Source organism: Bufo bufo, chromosome 1, assembly GCF_905171765.1.
Source record: "Bufo bufo chromosome 1, aBufBuf1.1, whole genome shotgun sequence".
NCBI classification, from domain to species: Eukaryota; Metazoa; Chordata; class Amphibia; order Anura; family Bufonidae; genus Bufo; species Bufo bufo.
In genome coordinates, this window is record NC_053389.1 from 721,461,624 (window position 1) to 721,484,966 (window position 23,343).

The 23,343-nt window shown below is 47.3% G+C and overlaps 1 protein-coding gene across 4 annotated transcripts in view; it reads right to left on the reverse strand.

The window, feature by feature from the left end:
- UACA (uveal autoantigen with coiled-coil domains and ankyrin repeats) overlaps positions 1 to 21,420 on the reverse strand; it is an 89,150-nt gene extending 67,730 nt beyond the window's left edge. For all 4 annotated transcript variants that reach the window (XM_040414349.1, XM_040414348.1, XM_040414346.1 and 1 more), the window contains exon 1: positions 21,217 to 21,420. In XM_040414349.1, the coding sequence (XP_040270283.1) occupies positions 21,217 to 21,264 (48 nt within the window). In that variant the 5' untranslated portion in view covers positions 21,265 to 21,420. The remainder of the gene's footprint in view (positions 1 to 21,216) is intronic.
- Between the last annotated feature and the right edge of the window lie 1,923 nt (positions 21,421 to 23,343).

The following is a 23,343-nucleotide window of genomic DNA, read 5'->3' on the forward strand; positions in this document are numbered from 1 at the left end:
GGGGAGGGGGAATCTGTGGATGGCAGAGTTATGGAGGGGGAGGGGGAATCTGTGGATGGCAGAGTTATGGAGGGGGAGGGGGAATCTGTGGATGGCAGAGTTATGGAGGGGGAGGGGGAATCTGTGGATGGCAGAGTTATGGAGGGGGGAGGGGGAATCTGTGGATGGCAGAGTTATGGAGGGGGAGGGGGAATCTGTGGATGGCAGAGTTATGGAGGGGGAGGGGGAATCTGTGGATGGCAGAGTTATGGAGGGGGAGGGGGAATCTGTGGATGGCAGAGTTATGGAGGGGGAGGGGAATCTGTGGATGGCAGAGTTATGGAGGGGGAGGGGGAATCTGTGGATGGCAGAGTTATGGAGGGGGAGGGGGAAATCTGTGGATGGCAGAGTTATGGAGGGGGAGGGGGAATCTGTGGATGGCAGAGTTATGGAGGGGGAGGGGGAATCTGTGGATGGCAGAGTTATGGAGGGGGGGGGGGAATCTGTGGATGGCAGAGTTATGGAGGGGGAGGGGGAATCTGTGGATGGCAGAGTTATGGAGGGGGGGAGGGGGAATCTGTGGATGGCAGAGTTATGGAGGGGGAGGGGGAATCTGTGGATGGCAGAGTTATGGAGGGGGAGGGGGAATCTGTGGATGGCCAGAGTTATGGAGGGGGAGGGGGGAATCTGTGGATGCAGAGTTATGGAGGGGGAGGGGAATCTGTGGATGGCAGAGTTATGGAGGGGGAGGGGGAATCTGTGGATGGCAGAGTTATGGAGGGGGAGGGGGAATCTGTGGATGGCAGAGTTATGGAGGGGGAGGGGGAATCTGTGGCTGGCAGAGTTATGGAGGGGGAGGGGGAATCTGTGGATGGCAGAGTTATGGAGGGGGAGGGGGAATCTGTGGATGGCAGTGTTATGGAGGGGGAGGGGGAATCTGTGGATGGCAGAGTTATGGAGGGGGGGGGGGGGGGAATCTGTGGATGGCAGAGTTATGGAGGGGGAGGGGGAATCTGTGGATGGCCAGAGTTATGGAGGGGGAGGGGGAATCTGTGGATGGCAGAGTTATGGAGGGGGAGGGGAGAATCTGTGGATGGCAGAGTTATGGAGGGGAGGGGGAATCTGTGGATGCAGAGTTATGGAGGGGGAGGGGGAATCTGTGGATGGCAGAGTTATGGAGGGGGAGGGGGAATCTGTGGATGGCAGAGTTATGGAGGGGGAGGGGGAATCTGTGGATGGCAGAGTTATGGAGGGGGAGGGGGAATCTGTGGATGGCAGAGTTATGGAGGGGGAGGGGGAATCTGTGGATGGCAGAGTTATGGAGGGGGAGGGGGAATCTGTGGATGGCAGAGTTATGGAGGGGGAATCTGTGGATGGCAGAGTTATGGAGGGGGAGGGGGAATCTGTGGATGGCAGAGTTATGGAGGGGGAGGGGGAATCTGTGGATGGCAGAGTTATGGAGGGGGAGGGGGAATCTGTGGATGGCAGAGTTATGGAGGGGGAGGGGGGAATCTGTGGATGGCAGCGTTATGGAGGGGGAGGGGGAATCTGTGGATGGCAGCGTTATGGAGGGGGAGGGGGAATCTGTGGATGGCACAGTTATGGAGGGGGAGGGGGAATCTGTGGATGGCACAGTTATGGAGGGGGAGGGGGAATCTGTGGATGGCACAGTTATGGAGGGGGAGGGGGAATCTGTGGATGGCAGCGTTATGGAGGGGGAGGGGGAATCTGTGGATGGCACAGTTATGGAGGGGGAGGGGGGAATCTGTGGATGGCACAGTTATGGAGGGGGAGGGGGAATCTGTGGATGGCACAGTTATGGAGGGGGAGGGGGAATCTGTGGATGGCACAGTTATGGAGGGGGAGGGGGAATCTGTGGATGGCACAGTTATGGAGGGGGAGGGGGAATCTGTGGATGGCACAGTTATGGAGGGGGAGGGGGAATCTGTGGATGGCACAGTTATGGAGGGGGAGGGGAATCTGTGGATGGCACAGTTATGGAGGGGGAGGGGGAATCTGTGGATGGCACAGTTATGGAGGGGGAGGGGGAAATCTGTGGATGGCACAGTTATGGAGGGGGAGGGGGAATCTGTGGATGGCAACAGTTATGGAGGGGGAGGGGGAATCTGTGGATGGCACAGTTATGGAGGGGGAGGGGGAATCTGTGGATGGCACAGTTATGGAGGGGGAGGGGGAATCTGTGGATGGCACAGTTATGGAGGGGGATGGGGAATCTGTGGATGGCACAGTTATGGAGGGGGATGGGGAATCTGTGGATGGCACAGTTATGGAGGGGGATGGGGAATCTGTGGATGGCACAGTTATGGAGGGGGATGGGGAATCTGTGGATGGCACAGTTATGGAGGGGGATGGGGAATCTGTGGATGGCACAGTTATGGAGGGGGATGGGGAATCTGTGGATGGCACAGTTATGGAGGGGGATGGGGAATCTGTGGATGGCACAGTTATGGAGGGGGATGGGGAATCTGTGGATGGCACAGTTATGGAGGGGGATGGGGGTCTGTGGATGGCACAGTTATGGAGGGGGATGGGGAATCTGTGGATGCACAGTTATGGAGGGGGATGGGGAATCTGTGGATGGCACAGTTATGGAGGGGGATGGGGAATCTGTGGATGGCACAGTTATGGAGGGGGATGGGGAATCTGTGGATGGCACAGTTATGGAGGGGGATGGGGAATCTGTGGATGGCACAGTTATGGAGGGGGATGGGGAATCTGTGGATGGCACAGTTATGGAGGGGGATGGGGAATCTGTGGATGGCACAGTTATGGAGGGGGATGGGGAATCTGTGGATGGCACAGTTATGGAGGGGGATGGGGAATCTGTGGATGGCACAGTTATGGAGGGGGGATGGGGAATCTGTGGATGGCACAGTTATGGAGGGGGATGGGGGAATCTGTGGATGGCACAGTTATGGAGGGGGATGGGGAATCTGTGGATGGCACAGTTATGGAGGGGGATGGGGAATCTGTGGATGGCACAGTTATGGAGGGGGATGGGGAATCTGTGGATGGCACAGTTATGGAGGGGGATGGGGAATCTGTGGATGGCACAGTTATGGAGGGGGATGGGGAATCTGTGGATGGCACAGTTATGGAGGGGGATGGGGAATCTGTGGATGGCACAGTTATGGAGGGGGATGGGGAATCTGTGGATGGCACAGTTATGGAGGGGGATGGGGAATCTGTGGATGGCACAGTTATGGAGGGGATGGGGAATCTGTGGATGGCACAGTTATGGAGGGGGATGGGGAATCTGTGGATGGCACAGTTATGGAGGGGGATGGGGAATCTGTGGATGGCACAGTTATGGAGGGGGAGGGGGAATCTGTGGATGGCACAGTTATGGAGGGGGAATCTGTGGATGGCACTGTTATGGAGGGGGAGGGGGAATCTGTGGATGGCACTGTTATGGAGGGGGAGGGGGAATCTGTGGATGGCACTGTTATGGAGGGGGAGGGGGAATCTGTGGATGGCACTGTTATGGAGGGGGAGGGGGAATCTGTGGATGGCACTGTTATGGAGGGGGAGGGGGGAATCTGTGGATGGCACTGTTATGGAGGGGGAGGGGGATCTGTGGATGGCACTGTTATGGAGGGGGAGGGGGAATCTGTGGATGGCACTGTTATGGAGGGGGAGGGGGAATCTGTGGATGGCACTGTTATGGAGGGATGGGGGTCTGTGGATGGCACTGTTATGGAGGGGGAGGGGGAATCTGTGGATGGCACTGTTATGGAGGGGGAGGGGGGTCTGTGGATGGCACTGTTATGGAGGGGGAGGGGGATCTGTGGATGGCACTGTTATGGAGGGGGAGGGGGATCTGTGGATGGCACTGTTATGGAGGGATGGGGGTCTGTGGATGGCACTGTTATGGAGGGGGAGGGGGAATCTGTGGATGGCACTGTTATGGAGGGGGAGGGGGTCTGTGGATGGCACTGTTATGGAGGGGGAGGGGGTCTGTGGATGGCACTGTTATGGAGGGGGTCTGTGGATGGCACTGTTATGGAGGGGGGGGTCTGTGGATGGCACTGTTATGGAGGGGGTCTGTGGATGGCACTGTTATGGAGGGGGTCTGTGGATGGCACTGTTATGGAGGGGGAGGGGGTCTGTGGATGGCACTGTTATGGAGGGGGTCTGTGGATGGCACTGTTATGGAGGGGGAGGGGGTCTGTGGATGGCACTGTTATGGAGGGGGAGGGGGTCTGTGGATGGCACTGTTATGGAGGGGGGGGGTCTGTGGATGGCACTGTTATGGAGGGGGGGTCTGTGGATGGCACTGTTATGGAGGGGGGGTCTGTGGATGGCACTGTTATGGAAGGAAGGGGGGTCTGTGGATGGCACTGTTATGGAGGGGGGGGGGGGTCTGTGGATGGCACTGTTATGGAGGGGGGGGGGGGTCTGTGGATGACACTGTTATGGAGGGGGGGGGTCTGTGGATGACACTGTTATGAGGGATCACTGTTATGGGGGGGGAGGAATCTCTGGATGACACTTATGGGGGGGGATCTCTGGATGGCACTGTGATGGGGGCAGGGGGAATCTGTGGATGACACATATATAGCATCTTATGCTATGTGCCATCCACAGATTCCTGCCATAAAATAGTGTCCCTGCAGTGTAAAGGGGCTGGGGGACGGCATCTGTATTAGGAATGACAGCGGGGACCGATGCAGTCCCTGTATTCTAATGCACCGGCCCCGCTCACTGTTGTATAATATTATCTAACATGTAGGCTTTGTTAAAATATAATAACCTTGTATAATCCAGCTGTATTACTTACAGTAGGAGAGGAGGGAGGAGGCAGGCTTTATGAATGAAGCAGGCGGTGCATGACTTAGTGAGTGACGCGTCGCCCGCCCGTCCTCCCTCACTTAGCTGTAAGTAATACAGCTGGATTATACAGGATTATATTTTAACAATGCCTACATGTTAGATAATATTATACTACAGTGAGCGGGGCCGGTGCATTAGAATACAGGGACTGCACCAGTCCCCGCTGTCATTCCTAATATAGATGCCGGCCCCCAGCCCCTCCTCCATCTGTGTATAGGTAATCGCAGCATTTTTGGGTCTGCCAAATCGCCATAGCGCAATCGTCAATTATAGCGATACGATTGCTTTGGCGATATATCGTGCATGCCTAGCCCAAATGTAACAGTTAAACACTGTTAAAGCTTTCTCCATTATGAGGAGCAATACAGAGCTGAACAGCCACAGTCAACAATCTGCTGCTGACGGATCTTGGTATTAAAGGGACTCAGTCACCATGAAAATGCAGGCAGCAGGTTATAGAGCAGGAGGAGCTGAGCAGATTGATATATTGTTTTATGGGAAATGATTCAGTAAAGCTGGTAATTTATACATATAAACCTCTGCTCTTTTTAGTCATGTGGGCGGAGACACTCAGTGATTGACAGTGAGTGGAACCGCCCATATGACAGGCATGAAAAGAGCAGAGGTTTAAATTACAAGCTTTACTGAAGTACTTCCCATAAACCTGTACATAAATCTGCTCAGCTCCTCCGGCTCTATAACCTGCTGCCTGCAGCTCATGGTGACTGTTTCCCTTTATATAAACAAACTTCTCTCTCATTTGTATCAATTTCTATTAAATAATTAGAAAATATATACAGAAACTGAAAAAAAATAATTTTTCTTTGTGATGTATTTTATAATTCTCTACAGGCACCAATCTGGCCACGCTGTATGTGGCGCCACCCTAAGTGGCCGTTCACACTGCAGTTCATGGCAGAGATTCCGTGCCAAAAAGCCGTTGGGAGACTATTCAATGGGACACCATGCTCATGCGAGTGCAATTTATTATCCTTTCCTAGCATGGTTGTGACATGTCCTTTTCTTGGAGCAGTCACATAGTCGCCTCCCACTAAAAACGTGCGGTGGATTCCTCCACATCAACGTCCCCTATCAAAAGACATTACAAAGGGAATTACGTTTGCCGAATCGCAAAACTATTGTTAGGAGGAAACTCATTTCGAGCACTACTATACGATATAGTCACACGCACACAATTTGTTACAGAAATTTCAAGGATTGCATTTGTAAAAATTCAAACATATGCTACAAAAACAACCCCATTCTCATGTACGGAACGATGTAAAGGAACCGGCTACGTATGAACATGCCCCAATAAGGCACCAGAATGCAGAATGAGAAGAGCAAGTCACAGACCATCCCACAACATCTACTTCAGCTGAATAGGACGCCATCTATTTCAGTGGTAGCTGAATGTAGATTTATATCCATTTACACATCTGCATCCTATATAAATCCCCACGTACCTGCATCCTACAGAAATCCATATGCAGAAACGGATATACCTGCATCCTGTACAAATCCATACATAGAAATGGTGGCTGTTCTTCTCCCTTCTAACCTAGAGACTTTCAACCAGACTTCTATAATTGATATAATCTGAGACCCCCATCTCCCCGAGTAGATTGTAACACTCCAAATATATCCCCGTCTCACTGGAGCTGAAGACAGATCATCTGGCAGGAGATCCACTTTACAGGGACTCCAAAGTGTGTGTAACAGTATGTAAAAATATATATATATATATTATATATATATAAAATCCCGAAAGGATTTGTGACCAAGAAAGGTCCACGGCAAAAAAAAAAAAAAAAAAAATGCATAAATTACATGTAATTTTTGCAACTGAAACTTCTGTGGATTTAAAGGGGTTCTGCAGTTTGTTTTAACTGATTATCTATCCTCTGGATAGATCATCAGCATCTGATCGGCGGGTGTCCGACACCCGGGACCCCCGCCGATCAGCTGTTTGAGAAGGCAGCAGCGCTGGCAGTAACGATGCGGCCTTCTCGCTGTTTACTGCAAGCCCAGTGACGTCACGATTAGTATCAATGGCCTGGGCGCGGCTAAGCTCTGTTCACTTGAATGGAGCTTAGCCGCGCCCAGGCAAGTTGATACAAGTCGTGACAACACTGGGCCTGCGATAAACAGCTGATCGGCGGGAGTCCCAGGTGTCAAACCCCCACCGATCATCTATCCAGAGGATAGATCATCAGTTTAAACAAACTGCAGAACCCCTTTAAACATTGAATAAATATTGGTAGGCCAAAAGCAGGAGCGGAACCTGCAGAGAGAGTAGTAAGCTGCCTGCACACATTGCTAATTACTCAAGTATTTTCAGCAGAAGAGTAATACAGTACCTGCAAAGTGAATGGGATTAGACAAATCTCATGTTCACTTTGCTTTTCTTCCTGTGAGGAAATTGACCCGCCATGCGGATTTCGAAATCTGCAGCTTGTCAATTGTTTGTGCAATTTTTTGTGCGGATATCACCCTTTGCAATGCAAGGGCGAGATCTGTGGAAACGCTGCATCAAAGGCCTCATGCACACAACCGCGGACCGCAAAGCAAGGGGACCCACAGTATGCCCGCCGTCTGCCGACGCGGACCCCATTCAAGTTAATTTGCATCCGACAGTCCGCAGAGGCACGGAAAGAAAACAAACAGAGGCCCTCCACGGGCTTCCGATCTGTGTCTCCGTTCCACACCGCACTGTATCTTCTGGATTACGGTCCCATTCAAGTGAATATGGTGCACACAAGGCCAGTGCCTGTATATTGCAGACCCGCTGTTTGCAGGTTGCAACACGGGCACAGCCATCATACAGTCGTGTGCATGAGCCCAAATCTGCAACCAAAACCAAAACACAGAAATCCGCACAATAATCTGTGTGGTATTTCTGTTTTAAAACCTGCACTCATATGCAGGTACCCTTAGGCTGGGGCCATGTTGGATTTCTTGTGACTACCGCAGCGATCCCATGCATTTCTTCGAGAACATCGCTACTCAGTGATCCTGGCTGCGGCCAGTGTCGCCCACCTGCACACGTTCCAGAGTACATGGGGTTAACAGTACCAGCGACGTGTGAGTAGGCTAATCTCATGTACACTTTACAGATTTTTTTCTGTGCGGATTTCCTAATCCTCAGCATGTCAATTATGTTTGCAGTTTTAGCTGCAGATTTCACATTTTTCAATGGAAGGCTGAGATTTGCAGTAAAACTGCACCAAAAAACGCTGCTAGACACTGCAGATTTCAGTGCAGATAGGCTGCAGAAACACTGAAATTTGCAAGGATCTTATATGCGTTCTCCCGCACTCGTGTGCAGGCGGCCTTAGGGTACCTGCCACTTGCGGCAGAATTTGTGTGTGTAAAATCCGAAGTATTTAGAGTACAGGCAAAGTGGACGAGACTTCAGAAATCCCATCCACACACTAGGGAGAAAAAGCCGCAGCATAAACCAATTTGTGATGCATTATTAGTAGCTGTATTGCAGCGGAAGAACCCCTGTCATGCGCCCGCTGAAAGTACTACATGTGGTCATACCCCAATAGAAAAATTTGCATCTTTGGACCAACCCCTAGCTTTGGCTAACAAATACTGCTTCGTCAAAGTCGCCGTACAGACATATATACACTGCTCAAAAAAATAAAGGGAACACAAAAATAACACATCCTAGATCTGAGTTAATTAAATATTCTTCTGAAATACTTTGTTCTTTACATAGTTGAATGTGCTGACAACAAAATCACACAAAAATTTAAAAATGGTAATCAAATTTTTCAACCCATGGAGGTCTGGATTTGGAGTCACACTCAAAATTAAAGTGGAAAAACACACTACAGGTTGATCCAACTTTGATGTAATGTCCTTAAAACAAGTCCAAATGAGGCTCAGTAGTGTGTGTGGCCTCCACGTGCCTGTATGACCTCCCTACACCGCCTGTGCATGCTCCTGATGAGGTGGCGGACGGTCTCCTGAGGGATCTCCTCCCAGACCTGGACTAAAGCATCTGCCAATCCTTGACAGTCTGTGGTGCAACATGACGTTGGTGGATAGAGCGAGACATGATGTCCCAGATGTGCTCAATTGGATTCAGGTCTGGGGAATGGGCGGGCCAGTCCATAGCATCAATGCCTTCGTCTTGCAGGAACTGCTGACACACTCCAGCCACATGAGGTCTAGCATTGTCTTGCATTAGGAGGAACCCAGGGCCAACCGCACCAGCATATGGTCTCACAAGGGGTCTGAGGATCTCATCTCGGTACCTAATGGCAGTCAGGCTACCTCTGGCGAGCACATGGAGGGCTGTGCGGCCCTCCAAAGAAATGCCACCCCACACCATTACTGACCCAATGCCAAACCGGTCATGCTGGAGGATGTTGCAGGCAGCAGAACGTTCTCCACGGCATCTCCAGACTCTGTCACGTCTGTCACATGTGCTCAGTGTGAACCTGCTTTCATCTGTGAACAGCACAGGGGGCGCCAGTGGCGAATTTGCCAATCTTGGTGTTCTCTGGCAACTGCCAAACGTCCTGCACGGTGTTGGGCTGTAAGCACAACCCCCACCTGTGGACGTCGGGCCCTCATATCACCCTCATGGAGTCTGTTTCTGACCGTTTGAGCAGACACATGCACATTTGTGGCCTGCTGGAGGTCATTTTGCAGGGCTCTGGCAGTGCTCCTCCTGTTCCTCCTTGCACAAAGGCGGACGTAACGGTCCTGCTGCTGGGTTGTTGTCCTCCTACGGCCTCCTCCATGTCTCCTGATGTACTGGCCGGTCTCCTGGTAGCGCCTCCATGCTCTGGACACTACGCTGACAGACACAGCAAACCTTCTTGCCATAGCTCGCATTGATGTGCCATCCTGGATAAGCTGCACTACCTGAGCCACTTGTGTGGGTTGTAGACTCCGTCTCATGCTACCACTAGAGTGAAAGCACCGCCAGCATTCAAAAGTGACCAAAACATCAGCCAGGAAGCATATGAACTGAGAAGTCACCACCTGCAGAACCACTCCTTTATTGGGGGGGGTCTTGCTAATTGCCTATAATTTCCACCTGTTTATCCCATTTGCACAACAGCATGTGAAATTGATTGTCACTCAGTGTTGCTTCCTAAGTGGACAGTTTGATTTCACAGAAGTGTGATTGACTTGGAGTTACATTGTGTTGTTTAAGTGTTCCCTTTATTTTTTTGAGCAGTGTATATATATTTTTTACTTTGTTTTTCAGTCAACTGCTAAAGGAGTCAAGAATATGTGCGATACACAGTAAACCCCACACCTTAGAAAAATGGCGAATAAAAATAAGTCCCGAGTAATTAATATGAGTAACCTGTCAAAGCAAAAGCGGCATTTAAAATATGAAATGTGACCTTGTAGCTTTCACGCCGTAGGAAACCGATCTAACAGCAACTCCTAATCCTGGAGATCATGTTCTGTCTGCTGATCGTGGCATGTCCGGATCATGACGTAATCCCGGGAAGGGAATGCCAACCCTCTCAGCAATAGCATGGCAAAAATGGCCATGTGTCCCAGCAGTAACAGTACCTGCGAAAGGACACACGGCAAGGTCCACAAGACCAAGACATTAAAGGGGATGTGGCACCAAAATGATGATCTTTCTATAAGTTACAACCAGATAGTAAAATAAAAAGTGTTGCTATTACAGATTTTTTTTTTTTTATTCTATTTCCTAAACAGGATTATGGGGGCGGCCATCTTTTCTGAGTAGTTGTTACCAGCATTTAGAGATATGCTTTACAGCAGCTCCATGGCCATAGACACAAAAGACAGGAGGGGACCTCACTGACTTCTATAGGAGATTTTCTAGACATACTCTGACCTGTGCAGAGGTCAGGAGGGGGTAGATAAGCTGTGATATCACCTATTGTGAATGGTGGATCCTGCGTTATCTATACAGAGCTGATATAAGTTTAGTGGCCAGTGCAAAAACTGCTAGATTTTTCTGTTTTTTATATAGATACATGGAAAATTAAAAACATGAATAATTCTCTAAAAACAATAAGTCATTTTCTGATGCCACCTTCCCCTTAAGAGATCATGTACAAAGCAACAAACAGCCCATTCAGTAAGGCCTCGTGCACACGGCCATTGCTCAGCCGTTCTGTGCATTGGGGACAGCAACTTGAATGGGTCCCTTTCTGGACAAGGGTCGTGTTCGTGGGAGGTCGATCATGTTTTTTTTTTTAAATGGATTCAGAACTGATTGAAAAAACGGATGCTAAGTGTGTGCAATCAGTTTAAATGACGATTATTACTTTTCATTTTTTTATTGCAAGATCATTGCAATTGAAAGTGCTGCAGATTTTTTTTGTTTTTTTGTAGGATGGAAAAGCTCAGACATCTGCATTTTCGCATCCAGTACAAAAAAATAAAACCGACAGAAGTACAACAGACAAAACTAATGGACTTTTGGCATCAGTTTTTTTCTATAGAGCCTGGGTATCAGTTAAAGGGGTTGTGCAGTGCAAAGACATAGGTGACCCATCTTCAGGAGAGGTCATTAATGTCCGATCAGTGAGGCAGTGCAGAGTAACGACAACTGTTTGCCCCACCGAGCTTAGGCTACTTTCACACTGGCGTTTTGGCTTTCCGTTTGCGAGATCCATTTCAGGGCTCTCAAAAGCGGTCCAAAACGGATCAATTTTGCCCTAATGTATTCTGAATGGAAAAGGATCCGCTCAGAATGCATCAGTTTACCTCCGATAAGTCTCCATTTCACTGTGGAGGCGGACACCAAAACGCTGCTTGCAGCGTTTTTCTGTCTTCCTGACGAAGCAGAGTCAAACGGATCCGTTCCGGCACACAATGTAAGTCAATGGGGACGGATCAGTTTTCTATGACACAATAGGAACGGATCAGTCCTCCATTGGACTTTTAATGGTGTTCAAGACAGATCCATCTTGGCTATGTTACAGATAATAAAACTGATCCGTTCTGGACGGATGCATGCGGTTGTATTATCTGAACGGATCCGTCTGTGCAGATCCATGACGGATCCGCACCAAACGCGAGTGTGAAAGTAGCCTTAACAGAAACATGGTGTGAAAGAGCCCTAAGTAGGCTTGGGCCGAATCGGGTTCGGCTTGTTCTAGCCAAACCCGATTTGTTTGAAAATAACGGTAAATAACGCAAGACTTGCTTCGTCTCGCGTCTATGAGGTAACACTTCCTTTATGCACATATAAATTATTTAAAGGTGTAATTATTTAAATCTCATTAAAAGAGCTGGGTTCAGCTTCGGATTTTGGAACAGTAATTTATGTGCATAAACGAACTGTGACATCATAGACACGAGACGATGCAAGTCTCGCGTTATTTGCGGCAAGATTTGCCAGACCTCAGCGGAGTCCATACATTTTAGCGCACTACGGAGGAGATATTGTAAATGAAGTTTTCAAGCGAATCAGTTTCGGATGGAGCACTTCACTTAAAGGGAACCTGTCACCGGGATTTTGTGTATAGAGCCGAGGACATGGGTTGCTAGATGATACATATGCAATTTGATACATATGCAAATGAACCTGAGATGAGTACTATACGTGAGATGGGTCAGGGACAGGACTCATCTCAGGTTAATTTGCATATGTATCAAATCAGTTTTTTTACACAATAAAAGCACACAGAGCTATGGGGACTGGGTATTGCGGATGTGCTAGAGGCCATCTAGCAACCTAGGTCCTCAGCTCTATACCCAAAATCCCGGTGACAGGTTCCCTTTAAGCCTAGCATTCTTTGCATAAGACCTCTTGCACACGAATGTATTTTCTTTCCGTTCTGCTTTTTTTGCGGACCGTAAGCAGAACCATTCATTTTTAATGGGTCTGCAAAAAAACGGAAGGTACTCAGTGTGCATTCAGTTTACGTATTTACATATATACGTTCCGCTAAAAGGTGGAACTTTATGCGGACAATAATAGGACAAGGATAGTACTGTTCTATTAGGGGCCAGCTGTTCCGTTCCGCAAAATACGGAAGGCACACGGACGACATCCGTATATTTTGCGGATACGCTTATTGCAGACTGCAAAATACATACGGCCGTGTGCAAGAGGCCTAAGGCTACGTCTACACGACGACAATAAGTCGCGCAACAGATAGGGCACAACTACACTGCAACATTTGTAGCGCAACATTTTGTTGCACTAATGTCGCGCGACAATTTTTATAATGGCAGTCTATGGTGTCGCACTCCAACATGCTGCGACTGCGACGCAACAGTCGCAGAAAAATCCATCTCGAATGGATTTTCTGCGACTGTTGCGTCGCAGTATGTTGCAGTGCGACACCATAGACTGCCATTATAAAAATTGTCGCGCGACAAATGTCGTCGTGTAGACGTAGCCTAAATGTTACCCATCTACTTTGAATTTTCTAGCCTTGGGGGCATGCATACTGGGAAACAGGGTGTGGAAGAGGGGCTATGCAAAGTTGTGCTACAGGGCCCTATGAGAGACTCCTGCTTTAAAGTCATACGGTTTTTGTACGTTTTGGTATTTAGTGTATCTATGTATGTTAAAAACCTTTAACAGATCTGATTTTAAAAAGTAATATAAAGGTTAGGGTACACTAGACCATTAAACACAGCTCACATTTGCTAATGCGTTTGTGTCTAGATTTATACAGTCCTGATCAAAAGTTTAAGACCACTTGAAAAATGGCAAAAAAAATCATATTTTACATTGTTGGATCTTAACAAGGTTCCAAGTAGAGCTTCAACATGCAACAAGAAGAAATGAGAGTGAGACTAAACATTTTTTGAGCATTCAATTAATTGAAAATAACGATTAAACGGAAACAGGCTGTTTTTCAGCTGATCCAAATGTTTAGGACCACATGTCTTTAAAAGGCCAAATCTGCGCAAAGATGTGGATTCATTGTCATTTTCTGTCAGGTAGTCACACGTTGTGATGACAAAGGCAAAAAAACCTCTCCCTTTTTGAACGTGGTCGGGTTGTTGAACTGCATAAGCAGGGTCTCTCACAGCGCGCCATCACTGCTGAGGTGGGACGCAGTAAGACAGTCATTTGGAATTTCTTAAATGATCCTGAGGGTTATGGAACAAAAAAGTCAAGTGGAAGACCCAAAAAAAATAATTCATCAGCACTGAGCCGGAGGATACAATTGGCTGTCCGTCAAGACACTGGATGATCCTCGACCCAAATTAAGGCCCTTACTGGTGCTGACTGCAGCCCCATAACCATCAGACGGCATCTGAGACTGAAGGGCTTCAAAAACAAAAACGTCTTCAAAGACCTTGTCTCCTTGAACGCCACAGAACTGATCGTTTGGACTTTGCAAGAGAGCACCAAACATGGGACATTCAAAAGGTGGAAGAAAGTTTTATCCTCTGATGAGAAAAAATTTAACCTTGATGGTCCTGATGGTTTCCAACGTTACTGGCATGACAAGCAGATCCCACCTGAGATGTTTTCTACGCACCACAGTGGAGGGGGCGCCATAATGGTCTGGGGTGCTTTTTCCTTCAGTGGAACAATGGAGCTTCAGGAAGTGCAGGGGCGTCAAACGGCCGCTGGCTATGTCCAGATGTTGCAGAGAGCATTCCTCATGACTGAGGGCCCTCGTCTGTGTGGTAACGACTGGGTTTTTCAACAGAACAATGCTACAGTACACAATGCCCGCAGGACAAGGGACTTCTTCCAGGAGAATAACATCACTCTTTTGGCCCATCCTGCACGTTCCCCTGATCTAAATCCAATTGAGAACCTTTGGGGATAGATGGCAAGGGAAGTTTACAAAAATGGACAACAGTTCCAGACAGTAGATGGCCTTTGTGCGGCCGTCTTCACCACTTGGAGAAATGTTCCCACTCACCTCATGGAAACGCTTGCATCAAGCATGCCTAAACAAATTTTTGAAGTGATAAACAATAACAGCGGAGCTACTCATTACTGAGTCCATGTTTGGAAGTTGGATTTCTGTTTTGGGGGGAATTTAGTTTTTTTTTGGAGGTGTAGTCCTAAACTTTTAATCAGCTGAAAAACAGCCTGTTTCAGTTTATTCGTTGTTTTCATTAAATTGAATGCTCAAAAAATGTTTTGTCTCACTCCCATTTCTACTTGTTGCATTTTGAAGCTCTACTTGGAACCTTGTTAAGATCCAGCCATGGTAAATATGATTTTTTGCCATTTTTCAAGTGGTCTTAAACTTTTGATCAGGACTGTATGTAAAATTCAACCAAATTTGGTACAAATAGTATTAGACCTATTTAGTTGGTATCAAATTAATCTATAGTGACTATCCACGATTTATCATCCAGCATGCGCCCTCACGATAAATCTTTAGTGTGACCCTTCCCTCCAATGGGCAGTCTAAGAGTTAATCGGATCCAGCCTAGCCGGATACTGCCGTTTAACGCTGGACCCCATTGACTATAATGAGATCCGGACACTTTCAGGCAATAGTGTTGAGCGAACTTTGTGTTTCAAGTTCGGCGTACAAGGTTATCTAAGAATTCCGTTATGGCTTACGCTACCACAGACCATAACTTATATGGTCCGCGATAGCGGAATCCATAATAGAATGCTTAGATAACCTGAACCTTGTACGCAGAACTTGAAACACAAAGTTCGCTCAACACTATCAGGCAACAGTGCATGCAATGTTTTTTGTCCAGCCGAAGGCCGGCACTTGGCCGGAGAGCAGCCAAATCCCATTATAGTCAATGGGGTCCGACGGTGAATGGCAGTATCCGGCTAGGCTGGGTCTGGTGAACTCTGGCAGGCTGTTCTCTGCAGGAACAGCCTGCCAGATCTGTTTAATACAAGTGTGAATCTACCCTGAGATTACAGTCTACATTTTAGACAATATTAGTAAATTTGCCCCATTATATGGTGGTCAGCGTTCTGACCCCCCCCCCCCCCCCCCCCATTCAGCATTTCTACAGTGAGATCACAGGCTCTTCTAAATATGCAGCATCAGGTGGTTTAACATCTGCATTCAATCAGCTTGTCACAATGAGGAATTTAATCTTGCACAAAAAAAAAAAGGATTCTCAAGAAAAAGCCGACCAGAAAGAATAATAACTCCCACCCCTAGATACACACCCTGCAGCTGGAATCTAAAGAACGCAAGAGGTCCTCAGATGTATGTGGGAGACAGAACCCAGAAAGCGGGCCGAGATTCTGGGATAAACAGATCAACGCAGCACGAGCCTCAAGACGGAAAGTAAGAAGAGGATCCTGGATGCACGTCTCTTCTGGGCAAATAGGGAGAGATACGTCATTAAGATAATAGGAATGGATAATGCACAGCACTACAAATAAAAAAAATATATATATATATATACACACACACACACACACATATACACGACAGAGCAACAGAAAAGCACATACATATCACACGATATATGAAATCCAAGAGAGATAACGCCATGTTTTACCAGTAATTGTAGGAAAGAAGCGACCATACGATGACACACAGCATACTTATGGCTGCACGCCACTGTAGGAACTCTGTTTGCTGCCATACAGGGTTAGGGCTAATGCACACGACCATTGGCTGTTTTGCAACCCGAAAATTGTGGCTCCACAAAACATGGAGGACGTCAGTGTGCACTCCGTATTTTGCCAGATCACGTGAGACGTCAAACCAGCTACACAGAGCGCGCAACACGCAGCGTGAGGAAGCAGGACACCAGAGACTTACACCGGCTGGCGCCTCACTCATACACAGCAGAGATTGGACCGCGGGGCGAGTACAAGCTAATTGCCATGTGGGACGCCACCGACCATAGCAAATACTAAACTTTGGACACTGTATCAATAACCCCTCTGCCGGCATATATTATCTGCTGTACTAACGAGCGCCATATTACCCGACATTGGATTAACCCACCTACAAACAATTTCCACAATTTTTTGCATTTCTATTTTATCTACATTTTTACCAATTTTTATACCCAATACTGTGTTTTACTTTTATTTTACCTTTAATTTTTCACCTATTATTCTTTTTCACCACCATCCCAATATTTTCTCACCATCACTTTGTTCTTATTCCCATGGACATTTACCTTTAAACAACTCGTACTACGAACATATACCTTGAATATCTATTAGATATATGACTTAAATAGACGAACCATCACAACCCATCCTCTACTCCCCAATTTCACTTTTTTTTTTTTTAAAACCACCATTTTAATTGCCAATTGTAATAAATGAATAAATGTACAACCTATATACCATCTACCTTTTATTAATTAACTACTAATAAATATCCTATTAAACCAGATATAGAGTGCCTGCCTATTTTTTTTACTTATTCAATTCCTTTACTTACTAGCGGTTGGGTGAACCACTAGACAGAGCACCACCCCAGGGTGAGATCTGGGAGAGCCACTATTATTCTCTAGTATAAGAGACAGAACTGATTATCGATCACCACTAACACACCCTGCTTATCACTGCTTGTAGTAAACGATACAGGAGAGAACACAGGAGAGGTGAGAACTGATTATCTATCACCACTAGGACATCCTACCAATCACTGTTTATAGTATAAGGACAGGAGAGGTGAGAACTGATTATCTATCACTACTAGAACACCCTATTTATTACCGTTCCCAAGTCCACCCAAAACTAGCTAGCCCTGCCAAGCATCATTTCTCATCAGTTGTTATGCAGTAGCTCTGTCCACAATGTAGTGGACAGGGCTGGTTACGGCAACGGTACTTCCATTAAAGCAAGCAACCAGCTCCGTCCACTACGAAGTGGAGACAGCCATGTAGTTCTGGAGCCAAAGAGACTTGAAAACAGCTGATCTGAGAAGGTGTGGATTATCGGACCCCCGACGAACAGATATTGCGCGGCATATCCGGGATGTCAACAATAGTAACAATCCTGGAATACCCCTTTAAAGCCAACGTGTTATTTATCCTGCATGTCAATGTGCTAAATAAATATTTCTTCGTCTCCTCCCCACAATGGGAATAGAAATGAAGCAATAAATCCTATGACCCAAATTAACAGAAAAAAGGCAACACGTTTTTTTTAAAGGCCTCTTTCACACGAGCGTGACGGATTGGCTCCGGATGCGTTCAGTCAGTTTTGTCTGCGATTGCGCTCAGTTTTTTCCGCGCGCGTGCAATGCGTTTTGATGCGTTTTTCACGCGTGTGATAAAAAACTGAAGGTTTACAAACATCTCTTGGCAACCATCAGTGAAAAACGCATTGCATCCGCTTTTGCTTGCGGATCCAATACGTTTTTCACTGAAGACCCATTCCCTTCTATGGGGCCAGGGCTGCGTGAAAAATGCAGAATAAAGAACATGCTGCAACACAGAACTGATGCGTGAAAAAAAATACAGAGACCCATTGAAATGATTGGGTCGGGATTCAAAGCGGGTGCTACGTGTTCATGTCACGCATTGCACCCACGCGGAAAACTCGCTCGTGTGAAAGAGGCCTAAGGGTTTTGTTTTGAATACTGCAAAAGTAGTAAAACATTAAAAAAAATAATAATAATACATAAATTTGGTATCAGGGTAATCGTACTGAACTGTTGAAAAAAAAAGATAACATGCCATATATCCCACCCAGTCAATTCTGTAAACACAAACCCCCCCCAAAAAAATAAAAATCCAGGAAAGAAAGCAAAATAAGGAGGCAATACAAGTACCACAATGCTTCTCTAAAGGGTTAAAGTATTAATGATCCTTGGTACATCCCCGTTAGAATCTATCAATGACTACTGTGGTAACCTGATAATACTGAGGGAAATGTGACAGCTACTCAGTTTGTTGGGCTCATTCAGACAATCGTATACTTGTGTTCACATCCGTACCGCAATTTTGCAGAATGGATGCGGACCCATTCACTTCAATGCGGCCACAAAATATGCAGACAGCACACCATGCGCCGCCCACATCAGTGGTTCCGTTCCACGGCACAAGCAAAAAGATAGAACATGTAATATTCTTGCCTGCAATCGTGGACAAGAAAAGGCATTTTCTATTATGGCTGATGCCATGTGCTGATAGAGCATGTCCTACCCTTGTCCGGTTTTTGAGGACAAGAATAGGCATTTCTATCATACAGCTGGCCGTTCCGTTCAATGCAGAACACACGGCTGGTATCCATGTTTTGCGAAAGCGCAATTTGCGGACGGCAAAATAGATACGGTCGTCTGAATGAGCTCTTAGGCCGAAGCTACATTTGCCGAACTACAGATACTTTCCTCAGGTTAGGTTCACATCTCCACTAAAGGTAATCCAGTTCTCAGTTCAGGCGCAGAAAGACTACCGTACCCGACACAGCCGGATCCTGATCGACTAGAATGGGATCCGGCGGCTTTTCTGCATAAATGCTGGCTTATGGCTGTACAAATACCGCTGCATGCATCGTCCGGCCGTCCATGCCCCCTAAACTCCAGCTCCTAGCGGAAGTGGTTTTCAGTCATCACGTACACCAGACAGTGAATGCGCAGGCGCTCAGGGCCCTGCCCGTACTATTTCAGAAAGTGGAGAGGGGAGGCATAGAAACGCTAAGTGCGCTTAAATTTAGGAGCAGTGGCGTTCAAAAAAATTGACACAAACTGGGGCCTGCTGGAGTAGGAGGTCCTAATAAATGACCCCCATTAAGCTGTACGCAACTTAGTGCACGCCTGTGGACTGCAGCTATGACTTAATAGTTAAAGGGGTTCTCTAAAACCAGGAACCCCCTTTTGATGGGAGCTTGGCGACTGGCCCTGCATGCTCCTTTCACCTCTGGTTGAGTTCTCCGCTGGGCCAGAAGTGTGACATGTCATCTACACACATCACCCATGTCATGCAAGCCTTAGGCTACTTTCACACCAGCGTTTTTGCTGGATCCGGCAGAGTTCAGCTACTTCAGTTACTGATAATACAACCGTCTGCATCCGTTAAGAACAGATCCAGTTGTATTTTTAGCATAGCCAAGACGGATCCGTCATTAACTCCATTGAAAGTCAATGGGGGACGGATCCATTTTCTATTGTGTCAGAGACAACGGATCCGTCCCCATTGACTTGCATTGTGGGTCATGACGAATCAGTCTTGCTCCGCATCCTATGACGGAAAGGATATCGTAGCATGCTGTGGTTTGCTCTCCGGTATGAGAACGGAACGGAATGCATTTTGGAGCACTCCGTTCTGTTACATTTTGTCCCCATTGACAATGATTGGGGACAAAACGGAAGCGTTTTTCTCCAGTATTGAGACCCTATGACAGATCTCAATACCGGAAAATAGAAACGCTAGTGTGAAAGTAGCCTTAGTCTGCATCTGTGAAATGATTGTTCACAAGCTGTTCATCCATCACCCCGCGTCTGTATCTGTACGGCCACCTCTGACGCATGTTCAAACTACAAAATACGCGTCAGAAAAATCCGACACGCATCTGATGAGAAATCCATGACAGAAATTCGAGACGGATTCTCAGATTTCTGCTGCAGTTTTGTAAGTGGCTCACAACTCCATGCAATGGGGGGTGATCCTCATACAGATACCGCACCAAGAAAGTCACGTGACAGGTCATGTATCTCAATGGTGTCACAATGAGACAGTCACCAAAAAACGCATCCAAGTTGGACTTTTTTGCGACTGTGGCGTTGCAGTATGAAATGTCGCCATGTAGACCTATACTTTTACATCACCCGAATGTAGACTTCATATTCACACGGGGAAAAAAATAATAATAATTATCTGTGGCTGTTTGAACGACAATTGGAATCACTGGGGCACAGATTCGCTGTGGATTCCTGGGATCAATCACTTCTGGAGTTGGATCTTTCCTCTAGCACCGATGTCTTCTATAGGCGCACCCTCCCGCCACTGACAGAAGCGCGTGCATATTTACGGAAGGCTCACCCAATGTCTACACAGCTATATGAATGGCGTCCTGCTGAATGTATACATGTTTATTGGCATCACTGTGGAGAAAACAATTAGGGCAGGCGTTGTCACCTTGACCTGACGCCCGCGTGTCACAGCGATGCTGTATACCCCCTGACGGGCCAGTTAGACCACATTACAAGCAGCACAGTCAGACCTAAAGGAAACTGATTGCCAATCTCCACCCCGCAGAAGATTAGGCTGCCGGCGATGGGCCATCTGAGTCATGGGCACAGCATCCCTCATTATACTGATTGAGACTAATAGGAGGAGAATTATTAACCATTACATGCCCAGTACCACTTTCTTTCATTATAGTAAATTAAATCCTATGGAACTAAAGTGGATACTACAACTCCCAGCATTGCATACCTGTCCACGACTGGGAGCTGTAGTTTCTGAACAGCACCAATCACAGGCTGGACAGATACATTCTTCCTGAGCCCCCTCCTCAAGCATGTGACCCACCCAGCCTGCACTCACTGTGATGGTGACTTCGTGCTTCTTCAGCCTGGATTTTAGACTCTTCATGGCGACGAGCTGCTCCTTTCCTCTTCTCTCTCATACAACTTTTAGCAGGTCCTGCTACCGCAAGCAGCACAAACCGCAGCTCTCCCTGACCTCAGTTCATTGCAGTCCGTCTCCTCTCGTCCCTGCTTCCCGGACTCACTTCCCTCACTTTCCCTGTATTTTCCCATTGGCTCTGGACGGTTCCTCTAACGCCGACCAATCAGATTCTAGCCTTGATGGAGAGTGATTTGCGGCGGACCAATCGGCGGCTTGGTAAAAGTTTGCGGGCGGGACTTCCTCGCAGAACTTTTTCCTCGATTTTGGACACACCTTTCGGCGGGAGAGTGACGTCACGCAGGTGGAGGCTATATAAGGCCGGTTACACGGGGCAGGGTAAGAAATGTTTTGTGGTGGTTCATGTGTGAGGAACGTGGTTACTAGTCTGTGAGCGGTGACTGCATGTAGTCATTGACTTTAGCTCCTTATGTGTTTATCTACAGGTCAGTCATTTGTGTCATAGAATATGGCGCATGTTATGACATTGTGTCATTATAACAAGGGTTGCCTTTGCTTCTTATCTACTTTACACATAAAGCATTTCTTAAAGGGTTAGTCCTGTTCTATATACACTCACCTAAAGAATTATTAGGAACACCTGTTCTATTTCTCATTAATGCAGTTATCTAGTCAACCAATCACATGGCAGTTGCTCCCATGCATTTAGGGGTGTGCTCCTGGTCAAGACAATCTCCTGAACTCCAAACTGAATGTCAGAATGGGAAAGAAAGGTGATTGAAGCAATTTTGAGCGTGGCATGGTTGTTGGTGGCAGACGGGTCGGTCTGAGTATTTCACAATCTGCTCAGTTACTGGGATTTTCACACACAACCATTTCTAGGGTTTACAAAGAATGGTGTGAAAAGGGAAAAACATCCAGTATGCGGCAGTCCTGTGGGCAAAAATGCCTTGTGGATGCTAGAGGTCAGAGGAGAATGGGCCGACTGATTCAAGCTGATAGAAGAGCAACGTTGACTGAAATAACCACTCGTTACAACCGAGGTATGCAGCAAAGCATTTGTGAAGCCACAACACGCACAACCTTGAGGCGGATGGGCTACAACAGCAGAAGACCCCACCGGGTACCACTCATCTCCACTACAAATAGGAAAAAGAGGCTACAATTTGCACGAGCTCACCAAAATTGGACTGTTGAAGATTGGAAAAATGTTGCCTGGTCTGATGAGTCTCGATTTCTGTTGAGACATTCAAATGGTAGAGTCCGAATTTGGGGTAAACAGAATGAGAACATGTATCCATCCTCTGATGGCTACTTCCAGCAGGATAATGCACCATGTCACAAAGCTCGAATCATTACAAATTGGTTTCTTGAACATGACAATGAGTTCACTGTACTAAAATGGCCCCCACAGTCACCAGATCTCAACCCAATAGAGCATCTTTGGGATGTGGTGGAACGGGAGCTTCGTGCCCTGGATGTGCATCCCTCAAATCTCCATCAACTGCAAGATGCTATCCTATCAATATGGGCCAACATTTCTAAAGAATGCTATCAGCACCTTGTTGAATCAATGCCACGTAGAATTAAGGCAGTTCTGAAGGCAAAAGGGGGTCCAACACCGTATTAGTATGGTGTTCCTAATAATTCTTTAGGTGAGTGTAATTATCCCCAATTCACAGGATAGGTGATAACTATTAGATTGGTGGGGGTCCCCCACTGGTCATGAGCAGAGGCATTGCTAGGGTCTCAAAAGATCCGGGGCACAAGCCCCAATAAATATGTTTCTTCCCCCCCCCCACTTTGCTGTACTTGCTACACAGCAGCACTTACCGGTCACATCCAGGGCCTCCAGGTGACATCTCCTCTCTGTCATCATCTTCTCTGTAGATCTTTTCTCTCATCATCTTCTCCACTCGGTCTGGACAACTTCTCTCAGCCGCCTCGTCTCTGCAGAGTGTGACACACAGACATCTTAGCTTCCTCACATTCTATCATTATCCCCCAACTGGAGTGCCCACAGTGTTATCCTGCTGCTTGCACCCCCTATAGCTACACCCCCCCCCCCTCCCAGGGGTGTAGCTA